At 42.4% G+C, this 13660-nt stretch overlaps 1 protein-coding gene across 1 annotated transcript in view; it reads right to left on the reverse strand.

Annotated features, from left to right (window-relative positions):
• LOC308293340 (receptor-type tyrosine-protein phosphatase U-like) overlaps positions 1 to 12300 on the reverse strand; it is a gene marked incomplete at both ends in the record, with an annotated part of 255222 nt that extends 242922 nt beyond the window's left edge. The window contains one exon of the mRNA XM_080735807.1: positions 12228 to 12300. Within this exon, the coding sequence (XP_080591933.1) occupies positions 12228 to 12300 (73 nt within the window). The remainder of the gene's footprint in view (positions 1 to 12227) is intronic.
• Between the last annotated feature and the right edge of the window lie 1360 nt (positions 12301 to 13660).

Here is a 13660-nt window from a genome sequence, read left to right on the forward strand (position 1 = left end):
AACTAAAAGAAAAACATCCTTTTGGGAGGTCTAAATAAATTGACCCTTACAAGTATGTAACTCTGACAGTATACAAATGAAACCAAATGGACCCGTTTGTATACTGTTGAGGGGTTGAGGGGAGACCTTGACATTGTAAAGTTTGAGAACTACTGAACTACATTGTGTCCTCTCAACGATATTTATCACCATATCGCCCACCCCTAGCCTGTCACAATAATTACATAATTAATGTCTGATCGCAATTACTTGAGATAATTAGTGTGGTTGCTATAGGCAACCAGACTATTCTTAGTTAGACCTTCCTAGTTGTAGTTATTTTGCATCAGAATCGTTTCCATTAATCTAATTTATATAAATTCCTCTGTTGAAAAATTGCACAAATAGCAGATCTACAAGACATGTTGTGAACTTGTAGCCACTAGAATTTCGGGCCCCCTTTGGGGGCCCTCAAATCTAGAGCTCCCTGAGAAAAAAAATTCTTTTGAGAAAAAGTTTTTTGAAAAAAAAAGTTTTTTGAAAAAAAAAAGTCTTTTGAAAAAAAAAAAGTTTTGGCCTAATTGTGTTATTATTATTACTATAATAGGCCTGCCAATGTTTTATTTTCATTATTTCAATGTTTTCATTTTAGCAACACACACACACACACACCCCTACACACACACACACACACACACACACACACACACACACACACACACACACACACACACACACACACACACACACACACACACACACACACACACACACACACACACACACAGTATGTTGCTGTGAAGAGGTGAGTGGGCCGAACTCTAGATGTGTGGCCCGAAGGGCCGCCAACTTCTTGGGCTCTCGGCGCGGCCGTCACTGCTGAAGCAAACTGTAACCTGATACTTTGCTGACGAAAATTGCGTAGGAGACACTCTGGGGAAAGATTTGCATAGCAAACCCACACATTACTTTTCTACAAAGTGTACATCGTGCGAATACAATAGCTTCAGGAGAAGCTGCTAGGAACATTGGGGTAAAAATGCGCGATTTTTGTGCAAAAGGTGGAGTCTTTAGATGCAGTGTAAATGTGATTCTATCGCGGAGTTGCCTAAAAGTAATCGAAAAATAATCGCTGTCAATTAGTTGTAGGGATAATTCTTTGCTGTTTTTGAATGGGCTGGTCTTCATAAAGCAAAATAAATTTGTAAAAGGAAATAGCAGATCTATAAGATCTACTTGAAGGTCTGCCATTTATCTTTTAAAATGTCATGGAAACGATTGTGAATTATTATGGAAATAATTGTGAATGACCGGGAGATTATATGTATAGTCAGGGACCCACAGGCCCAAAAGCTCAAGGAATAGGGTTGAACCTGTGATGTCTTGCCGTACATTTTATTTCTGTTTTATCTATTAGTTTGGTCATTAAGGTCCACAGAATGAGAGGCCTGCTCTGACGGAAACATCAAAAGAAAAGTGAAAAAGGTGATCATTTTTCACAGTTTTGGGGGGCCATTTTTAGACCAAGGAATGTTTTTTGTGCAAAACAAATGCTTGCAATCGATTCAGAATTATGAAAAACACCTAGTTTGACCCCTTGCATGCTACTTAAAACAGATATATTCTTTTTTTATATATATTTCTCTTTTCCTGTATAGTGGAGTCAATGGGACAGTGAATATACAAATGGCCATAACTATTTTTCGCGATGTTTCCGGCAGAGCAGGCCTCTACATTCTGTGGACCTTAATAACCAAACTAATAGATAAAACAGAAATAAAAAGTACGGCAAGACATCACAGGTCATCTCACATTCTGGGTGACAGGGTCCCCGGCTAGTAATACTTGTGACGGGCCTATCGGTGACGACTGCAAGGCCAGGCAGCCTCAGGTGCCTCTAGATTACCAACGGCGTGTTAAGTGAGCGTGTCTAAAACACAGCAAATTAACTCAAGCGTCTGAAGAAAAAAAGAACAACGTCTAGAGACCCTCTGACAGGCAGAGTGTTGTTGCCTGCTGGCATGATTCCATCTGCTCAATAATGATTTGTTGCTGTAGAGTGAAGAAGCAACACGTTCGTACCACCTGGAGCTGTGAAGTGACAGCTGACGGATCCCAAGAGGCCCAGGAGGGCCCTGGAGGTCCAGAGCCAAGGTGATCTGGCACCGCTGGCATCTCCATTAACAACGTGCGGTGGTGACACAGGTAAGACACAACGCCACTGTGTGACACGACAGACAAGTAGCGGTCCAGGCTAATCAGCATCATCAGCAGAACGTTGTAAGGACATGCTCATTGTTATCAGTGCCAGGTTTCTAATACAGCCTCTGGCACTGACCATGTACAGTACATGGTATCTGCATCAACTTCTCTATAGCATTACCAACCGTGACTGGCTCTATACGCATTCACACATTATAGGCAAGGCACACAGTACGCATGCAAACACACTTAGAAGCACAAATAATTATTCTGTTTGTTGTCTAGAACAAGGTTTGTCACTCTGTACAATAGGGATGGGACTATATCAAAATGTCATATCACGATTATAAATCACAAAATAAATCACGATGTACGATATTATCGCGATAATCAAAATCCATTATCCTGGGGCAGAACATTTGCCACAAAATAGGAGATCTACAAGCTCACAACACGTCGCAACGCGGAAACAAGACGAGTGAGTACCTTTTACCAATTATAGAGGGTTGGTTTAAGTGGTACCGGATATGCAGCTCGGCAAATAAAAGGTGATCCCAGAGCATGGCAGAGGACAATATCACGATATATTAAATCTCCACAATAAGATTATCGTGAGTGTTTTTTATCATGATAAACGATAATATCGCTTTTCGTCCCATCCCTACCTGCAATGGTAGGCTCATGTCGCTAGTCGCTACGTGAGTTAACAGTGCCCGGTATGATCGGGAAGACCTGTTGCAGAGAAGTGGAAAAAGCAACACTATAAAGACAAGATTTGGTTCAGCACTTTGTGATTTGTGAGGCTTTGTTCACAAACTGCACGCCCAACATGCTATTAACCACTAATGAATGACACTTGAGGGGTGGCATAGCTGAATGGTTAGGGATCCCGCCTGGGGAACCAGTGTCGTTGCGTGTCCCTGAGCAAGACTCTTCACCCCTAATTGCTCACGCCCTCCTTGTGGGCAGCGAATCAGCTGTGTTGGGCTGAAAATACTGAATTTCCCCCTCGGGGAGGAAGTAGGTAACTATTATTATTAATGACCAGGGCGACCAAGCCGTAATTAGGCTATGTTTACTCAACAGTGCACATTGCAACCTTCACGTATTGAACTGGAAACAGCATTTTTAGTTTGTAAAACCAGGACATCCCTTTGGTCCGTCTCTCTCTCCACTATGTCACTGTTTAGATCTAGGAACATGGGCACAGTGCTGTCATGTCACTGAGGCTCCTGTAAAGTAGCAGGACTCCGCTTTGACAGAGACAATGCAGCCTGTCAGAGGCATTTCTCCATGTTCCTGACCACACTGACACTCTGCTTCTCTCCCAGGAAATATACTTTAGCAGCAAAACATCCACTGTCATGGCCCCACACTCGACCCACATTGATAAGAGAAAATCAGTTTTTCGATAATATAGAAACAGAAATATACGAAAGCATTGAAGCTTGCCAAAGGTGCATTGGTTACTTGCAGAACTGGGAACTTCTGGAGTCTTCAGAATCAGCACCAATGATTAATATGAATTCCTCATTTTGTTTTTCTTTTGGGCACCTTGACATAGTTAGTAAATATGTCAAGGTGTGTATAGTGCAGGTTTTCAAAGGGAAACATGTATTATTATGGATACTAGAAGCGGTCTAGTCGGCGACCTGGCCAACTCGGGAACTATGTAAATAGGGAATGAATGCCCCGCCCTTTAATGCAAATCCCATTATACTGTTGTCATAGGACCCGTTTTGACCATCTGTGTCCATTTATGCCCATATATGGAGATATCTGTATCTGTCTGTCTGTCGGCGTCCATTTTATGTCCATATATGGAGATCACTGCAGATATAGTTCTGGGTCCATTTTATGCCCATATATGCCCATATATGGAGTTATCTGTCTATCTGCGTCCATTTTATGCCCATATATGGAGATCTCTGTATCTGTCTGTCTGTGTCCCTTTTATCCCCATTATGGAGATCTCTGTATCTGTCTGTGCCTCCGACTGTGTTGCAGACACATGTGCTGGTTCCCCCTTTAATGCAAACCCCATTATACCTGTTGTCATAGGACCCGTTTTGACCATCTGTTTGCCTGTGTCCATTTATGCCCATATATGGAGTATCTGTCTGTGCCTCCGACTGTGTTGCAGACACAGTGCCGGTTCCCCCTTTAATGCAAACCCCATTATACCTGTTGTCATAGGACCCGTTTTGACCATCTGTTTGCCTGTGTCCATTTATGCCCATATATGGAGATATCTGTATCTGTCTGTCTGCGTCCACTTTATGCCCATATATGGAGATCTTTGACCATCTGTTTGCCTGTGTCCATTTATGTCCATATATGGAGATATATGTATCTGTCTGTCTGCATCCATTTTATGCCCATATATGGAGATCTATGCAGACACAGTGCCAGTTCCGGAAAATGCTGATGTCAGACATCAGAATCCGAACCTGGGGTTTGCATTAAAGGGGGAACCGGCACTGTGTCTGCAACACAGTCGGAGGCACAGACAGATACAGAGATCTCCATAATGGGAATAAAGGGACACAGACAAACAGATGGAGGAGGAGACAAACTTAATGCAAACCCCATTATACCTGTTGTCATAGGACCCGTTTTGACCATCTGTTTGCCTGTGTCCATTTATGCCCATATATGGAGATATCTGTATCTGTCTGTCTGCGTCCACTTTATGCCCATATATGGAGATCTTTCACCATCTGTTTGCCTGTGTCCATTTATGCCCATATATGGAGATATCTGTATCTGTCTGTCTGCATCCATTTTATGCCCATATATGGAGATCTATGCAGACACAGTGTCAGTTCCGGAAAATCCTGATGTCAGACATCAGAATCCGAACCTTTCGTGCTGGTTACAGAAAATCGTGTATCGGGTCGGGTCGAGGCCGAGCACTGCACTACCTGCTGTGGTGGGGAACGCGTGTGCCGAATTTGAAATAGGGAATGAATGCCCCACCCTTTAATGCAAACCCCATGAATGCCCCACCCTTTAATGCAAACCCCAATATACCTGTTGTCATAGGACCCGTTTTGACCATCTGTTTGCCTTTGTCCACTTATGCCCATATATGAAGATCTCTGGACACACAGTACCGGTTGCGGAAAACTCTGATGTCAGACATCAGCTCCGCATACAGGCATTCATTTTATTCCCATATATGGAGAACGCGCGTGCCGGTGGGACGAACGGTTCTCGAGATATGCGGATTACATACATACACACTCACAGAGATTTTTTGTTGACTCATGTGGCGTACGTGATGTCAGAGCCTTTTATGAGGTGATGTCACAAATCTCACAATGAGTCAGCGCTTGCACCGATTTCCGCCCCTGTATCTGCCCATATGCCCATATATGGAGATCTCTGTATCAGTCTGTGTCCCTTTTATGCCTATATACGGAGATATCTGTCTATATATGCCCATATACTGTATGGAGATCTCTGTATCTGCCCATATGCCCATATATGGAGTTCTCAGTCTTATGCCCATATACGGAGATATCTGTCGGTTCGAGGCAAGGCCCGGCACTGCAGTGATGTCACAATGAGTCAGCGCTTGCGCCCGGCACTGCAGTGATGTCACAATGACCGATTTTGCGCCGATTTCCTCCGGAACAGCCTGATGTCAACAATCAGCCCCGCATAAGGAGATTCCGAACGTTTCGCGCCGGTTAGGGAAAACCGCGCGTCGGGTCGGGTCGAGGCCCGGCACTGCACTCCGTGCCGCGGCGGGGAGCGCGCGTGCCGAATCTGAAGCCGGTGGGACGAACGGTTCTCGAGATACGCGGATTACAAACACACACGCAGAGACTTCTCGCATTTATAGATAGATAAATAAGTAAACACAGTGATTATCTGCCAAATACATGGAAATTGTATATTGACAAACCTGCACCTTGACATGAACCCAGAGATTACACACATTTATTGATAGATCAATGTAGCTATATGTAAAGGAAAAGCAATTAAACCCCTCCTTTTAATTTTTTCTTCTTAAAAATGCTAAATACAATGCACAAGTAGGTAGTATCGATACAATCGATTCTTTGGACTGCCGATTCGATAAAAATTCTTACGATACGATTCAATTTTAGCTGTTTTCATTTCGATATACTTTGATTTTTTAAGTTAAAAATTATATTTCGATGCAGTTACTATATCGTTACACCCCTAATATTTACGAATGCCGCTTGCTTGGCCAAAAAAACATTTTGGTCCAAATGTACCGGACAAACTCATACCGTGACTGGGGCCTAACAGTCAAGGCAATTAAAATTCCTTAAAAGCCATCAAAGAAGCATAATAGAAGAGTTTATTGACTCCTACCTCTGCCAGGCTGCTTTAATCATACCGACTCAATCACCCAAACTGCATGAATGAATAGTGTGTGTGTGTGTGTGTGTGTGTGTGTGTGTGTGTGTGTGTGTGTGTGTGTGTGTGTGTGTGTGTGTGTGTGTGTGTGTGTGTGTGTGCGTGCGTGCGTGCGTGCGTGCGTGCGTGCGTGCGCTGCTGACCCAAACCTAGAATGAGCAAGCACAGACTGTCTGGAGAAAACATTATGCAATCCATCCAACGGAGGTATGCTAATGTGAGAGGTCTGAATTCAAACTTGGGGTGGTTGATAACTTTACTCGATTTGAGTTTCATAATATGTAACGTTTTTAGCATAATGCACGACAGCATTAACTAACAGAAGCGTTTTTGTTAATTACATTATTCCGGGGAGATATTATAGACAATAGTGAGATTGTGTTTGAATTGAGTTAACAACTTAAAGTTGTACCATGTAACTTTTTTTATAAAACAAATCTTAAAATTGTCCTAACTGTTAAATCGCTAAAGTTTTAGAACACCCACTCCGTGAATTTCAGCCTGTAAAGCCTTCTCTATATATATGTAAACTGTGATCCTTGCCGGGGACCGGATCTCGCGCCAAAATTGCGTCATCACTACCGGCCAATCACAGCGAGGGTTATACAACTGCCGGCCAATCACAGCGCATCTTGAAGTGGGGTATGGCAGCCATATTTGTTGTCGCCCGTTTGTACCATCCCTTCTCTAGGTAATTTCGCCTACCAGGCAGGGTGAAGGAGTCCGTATCTCTGGAATTACTGAACGCACAGGAACAAGGGACCCCTCAAAAGATAAATCTCAGCGAGGTGGAGGCAGACGCGGGGGTCTGAAGGTACGAAAAACGGCCGAAAGACGCGGATGCGACCGCGGTTTGCTATAGGGCTAATGACCACTAGTTGGGCATCTTACACAGTATAGCTTTAACATAGATAGATTATAGTACTTTTTAGCATTTACAAAGATGGATGCAGGTTATTTAAGGGCGCTTGTTCCTTAAATAACAAATGATCAGACACCAAAATGTAATTCCAAAGCATTTTTGTGTGTGTGTGTGTGTGTGTGTGTGTGTGTGTGTGTGTGTGTGTGTGTGTGTGTGTGTGTGTGTGTGTGTGTGTGTGTGTGTGTGTGTGTGCGTGCGCATGTTCGTGTATGCGTGTGTGAGGCTATTTTCTCTTGACACACAGCACACAGGAGATTTACAATTTAGGCATTTACAGTAGCAGACGCTCTTAATCCAAAGTGATTTACAATAAGCAAGGTAATACATCAATACAATAAGCAAGGAAGCAATCAATAAGTGCTATGCAAGGGCTTAGGTGGAGTCTGAAGAGGTGAGTCTTCAGGCCACGGCAGAAGCTACGGAGTGAGTCTGTAGTTATAATGGAAGCTAGGGAGTGAGTCTGTTGTTCTAATGGAAGCTAGGGAGTGAGTCTGTAGTTCTAATGGAAGCTAGGGAGTGAGTCTGTTGTTCTAAGTGCAGCAGGGAGTTTATTCCACAGTTTGGGGGCCAAGAGGGCAAATTGTCTAGGACGAGTGGATTTTTGTCCTGGGACTTGAGTATACAATTACAAATGGAACAAGTGGACACCTTACAGGTCCATTTGATTTTACAGTGAACCACTGTGTAGTCTTCTCATGTAAAGATCTCTCACACAGCCTCCAATCTGGTTGTGTTTCACGTTGCATGTGAGTGCTGTTCCGCATGAGTGGGAGACGTGAATTCATTCTTAGATTACGTTTCTCTCCTCTGCCAGACTAACAGGCAGTGGTGGAAAAAGTACTCCAATGTTTTACTTACAGTAAGTAAAAGTATCAATACTGCTGCAATACAGAAATACTATGTTACAAGCAAAAGGCCGGAATTAAAAATGTACTTGAGTAAAAGTACAAATGTTTTAAAGTGTATACAAACCTAGACGATCTACAAGCTCACAATGCGTTACAGCGGGTCATATATACATTTTGAAATGTATATATGAATTTGTTTTTTGCTTTGTAATAATAATCAAAATCTACAAAGTAACTAGTAACTAAAGTTTTCAAATAAACGTAGTGGAGTAAAAGTACAATATTTGCCTCTGAGAAGGAGTAGTAAGAAGTATTGGAAATTGGAGTTACTCAAGTAAAGTACAAATAACTCAAAATTGTACTTAGTACTTAAGTAAATGTACTTAATTACTTTCCGCCACTGCTAACAGGGCTGCATGGTCACGCATGCACGCAGGCACCTGTGGAGGTCAAAACTACCTACCGTATGCATGGACTTGAGCTACGCCACATTATGTGTGCAACACAGTCAAATACACAACACTCCAAAACCAGTTATAACATTACCAATGCCACTACATCACTGAAGCATTTGCCTCCATACAAGAAGATCATAGGGACATTATATAACCACATCAACCCTAGTATGCCTATTCTGGGAGCGGGGGGTGAACATTCAGCAAAAATAGCAGATCTACAAGCTCATTGTGTTGTGAACTTGTAGGCTTGGCTATTTTCTGTAAAGAGAGAGATCTCTTTGCAGATCTTGTAGATGCATGTGTCTGCAAAGCAGTCAAATACAGAACGCTCCAAAAGCCAGTTATAACATTCCCAACATATCTCCTGCATTACAGAAGCATTGCCTCCATACAGGGGTGGGGGGGGGGGTCTTCTCATCAGCTGTCAGGTGCATTAAGACGGAAATCTAACTTGATCTCAGAACGCAGGGAGTGGTTCTGTTGACTTAGACTTCTGCTCTCTGTCTAATAAGGGTGTTGGTAGCAGCAGTGTAATAGATACCCCATTAAGAGTATTTATATCATAGCTACGACATTCATGGAAGTCCCCAAACATTCTTCAGATAAGCAAAAGCTGTGTCTGTGCTCCGTCAAGACAACTTGACAGGGTTGTGTGACTGGAGGCCAACAAATACAAGTTTTTACCAATCATACTGTATTCCACAAAAGAACTGGTGCATTTCTCAAAAAAACAATGCTTTAGTTTCAGGCCTAAAAGCTTCTTCAGTGAAATGATATTCTAGATTGCATTTTTTGCCACAGGCAAAAGTATGGATAATCTTTTACTTGTATTAAAGTTGGGTCTATGAATTTTAGGGATTACTGTATGCTGTAGCCTGGAGCTCTAATATTATATGTTTTCTTCTCCAAGAACAATTTCAATCCATTTACCAAAATGCAATGTTTTTCTTTTTTTTTTTGTACATCTATCTTACATTCCAACAGTTACATGACCACTGTTTGGATCCAAAATGAAAATGTCTTGTTATTGCGCTATTCCCTCAACATATCATCTGAACAAAAATCATTGTGTTCATATAGGGGTGGGCGATATGGAAAAATACAATATCAGGATATTTTAAGTGGTATCACGATACACAATCTTATCACGATTCTTTTTCATGTTGGTTTTTATGGCTATTTGTCAAGCTGTAAGTACAACCACCTACAAGGTAACAAAAACTAAAAGAAAAAGATCCTTTTGGGAGGTCTAAACTCTAAATTGACCCTTACAAGTATGTAACTCTGACACTATACAAATGCAACCAAATGGACCCGTTTCATTTGTATACTGTCAGAGTTAAGGGGAGACCTTGACACCTTGACAAAATGCAGATTTAAATGAATTCTGCAATGAATCTCTGTATTAACAATTCAACAGGATTTTCTATAAGGCTCCCTCATTGTATCACGATATATACGATATCTCTGAAAAGGCATGGAGACATTGTATCGTCTCAACGATATTTATCACCATATCGCCCACCCCTATGTTCATATCGATTAACCTAACCCGATGCCCCATTTGATACAATATGGCATCTTCATTGTGACAAAATCTCACAAAATAAAACTGTATGGAAAATGATACAGTCTGCATGATATCAAACCTCATATATTGGATAGACTAAAATCAATGGTTCTCAACCACTGGAGAAAGATGCTCTAGCTGTAGCCCCCCCAAAAAAAGAAAGAAAAAAAAGAAAAAAGAAAAGTGGTTCTCAAAGTGGGGACCGGGGACCCCAAGGGGTCCTTGAGGTGGTTTGACCATTTTGACCATTATACTCAAAAGCGGGGATCCCTGGCACAAAACATTTTCAAATGGGGGTACACGGCCAAAAAATTATCGGAGGTGAGGTCCTTGACATGAAAATGTCTGCTAAAGCACATCATTAGTTTGCAAGACACTGGCTCACAGCTTGGTATGAAAGATAAGATGCTCCACTCAAACGAGCGTGAGTCAAGGCTCTACAGAGGATGGTTATAACAGCACAGCACATCACCAGGACTGAGCTGCCAGCCTCAGACCTTTACACCCGGACAGCAGCAGAATTAAGATTGTGTCCTGCTGGCTTTCTCAATCACCATCATCAAAGGCCAGGGACAGGAGGAGAATGAATGAGTTGGCATCTACCTCTATACCTGCATCTACTATAGTGTGTGCCAGCGGCTACGTCATTGTAGTCCTTAGCGGCCATTTCTTGGGTAAAAACACAGGTGTTTCAATTGTTTGATAGCATAGAACTAATGCTTTACTCCAATCAGAACACCTGTGTACACAAGAAATGGCCGCTCTTAGAACTACATTTATACCTGGCTGCTTCATGGCCAGCTCTGCACTGCCTTCCCCAGGGGAAAGACAACCAGCAGTGTGTTTACATTTTTATTGTGGGCCAGGGGAGGGAATAACTGACAACATTTTTATTGTGGGCCAGGGGAGGGAATAACTGACAACATTATTTATATAAGGAGCTGTTGTAATTTATATTACAAATTTAACATTTTATCAACAACCACTAATGGCTCTCAAAGTGGGGTCCTTGAGGGAGTTCCAAGTGGAGTTATGGGGGTCCTTGAATGTGTGTGTGTGTGTGTGTGTGTGTGTGTGTGTGTGTGTGTGTGTGTGTGTGTGTGTGTGTGTGTGCGTGTGTGCGTGTGTGTGTGTGAGAGTGTGAGAGTGTGAGTGAGTGAGAGAGAGAGAGAGAGAGAAAGAAGGGGGCAAAGAAACACCCAAGGTGTCCTTAGCGGGTGGTTACAGGGGGTACCCAATACAACGAGGGACTTTTATTTTTCGTCTATTCGAAAATAGCCGAGCTACAAGCTCACAGTGCGCGTCAAACCCGCCCCTAATGACGTCAACACAACAATAAATTAGACAACTTATGACACCTAAAACTGTCATTCTTGAGGAGTGGACCGTAGTTATGGAATACTGACTGTAAACTACAGTGTCATTCTGGACTGTAAACTACAGTGACATTCATTCTGGACTGTAAACTACAGTGACATTCTGGACTTAACTGTAAACTAGGTCAGGGGGTTAACTACAGTGTAATTTTCGACTTTCTAAAAAAAAGAAGAAAAAAAAAAAAGAAAAGCACCTCATGTCAAGCACCTGCTCCAGACTCTAATAGACAGGGCAGCAGATAATGTTAAATGCTGGCTATGTGGAAACATAAGAACAACAATAACGCATGTTGAAATGTGGCATTCTTAACAAACAACACATGAATTATGTTCAGTTTAGTGTTGTCGGAAAGGGGGGGTTAACACGAACAACTAACACAATTAAAACGTCACGGGGCACAAATAGGCTACACGCTTGTAACTCATTAAGTCTTAATTGTTGGCAAGCGGCACACATCAATAAGTTTAACTCAGTACCTGTTGGTGTCTCCAGACTGTCAGCAGTGATCCTCAGTGCGGTCACCATCAGCAGGAAGCAGCAAGAATACATGTTGAGATGTTTTTATGGAACATTCAATAAGTCCACCTCCTCCTCGTTCAACAGACGGGACCAAATCCAAGTTCTGCCGCACCAAACCAGTCCTTTCATTATTAAAAAACAAATCCCTCCACGCGAGTCCACACACGGTCCAGTTCGGTACGGGGTCCACTGCACTCACACTCACACTCACACACAAGGTGGACGCTTGTCTCGACTCTCCAGTCTCTCCAGGACGAAGAATTCACAAAAAGAGTGCTTTGTTTTGTGTTCCTCCTGCGACAGACAGGATCCACTACTATACTTTCACACCGTCAAGCAGGAGCCGCTCCGAAGCGGGTCTACGACGCCCCCATGTGGCGGCTGAAAATAATTAATCAGATATAACAAGTTTTTCATATCAAGGACGGTCCATTTAATATTTATTCTGCATTTGCGCCACGGACCACTAGGAATATTTGATGAGATTTTCTCAGACCCAAGACTTACATTTGTATAAGTATACTGTATAATAGCCTATACATATGTCGTTGTCATTTGGATTCTAAATTGTGTAGACTTCTTGTAAATTAAGTAATGAAGACATAACAATAATTTAACTCTTTTGAGAATAAATGTAAAACAAATAGGGTCCATTTGGTGTGTGTCCCTTAGCTTTCAGTACACAGTATTTTTAAGATTTATTACATTTTTCACCAGCAAAACATTATGCAGTATATTGTAAATCCTTTACATTTGTATTTTCAAATGTATTTTTTTCACTGACTTTATGTCCCACATACAAGAGTGCCACCCAAAAGTAGCCGATCGAAAATAGCCGATCTACATGCTCACAATTACCACGTGAGCTTGTAGATCAGCTATTATCCCTATTTTCGAGGGGGCTCAGGGGGAAAAAGGTGTGTGAAAAGCAACAGTTTTGGACAGGCACGTGCACACATAGACATGAAAGGGGGCTTGAGCCCCTGCCCTTCATCCTTCTGTATAAAAGGGCTCTCTCCAGAGAGTCCAGACCATGGATGCAGTTTTTGAGTGGTGGTCACAACGCTCCTATACGTGGCCGTGTGTGTGGGTCTGTCTGTCTGTCTGTCTCCGTGTCTGTCTGTCTGTCTGTCTGTAGCCTGCAGTAACCTTTTCTGACCACACATGTTAAGAGAGGGGCGCTGTTGCACACACACACACACACACACACACACACACACACACACACACACACACACACACCACCGCTCAGTTCACACGAGTGTGATTTTTTATTACTATGGTGAAAGAAATGCAAATGCCCTCTTTCCATGCCATACCTGGTCCTGTAGGCAGCTTTCAAGAGAATTGCCTTGTCCAAACTCTCCTGAACTTGAATGCAGCATAGTCT

This window comes from Nannobrachium achirus (genome assembly GCF_963921795.1).
Source record: "Nannobrachium achirus genome assembly, chromosome: 10".
NCBI classification, from domain to species: domain Eukaryota; kingdom Metazoa; phylum Chordata; class Actinopteri; order Myctophiformes; family Myctophidae; genus Nannobrachium; species Nannobrachium achirus.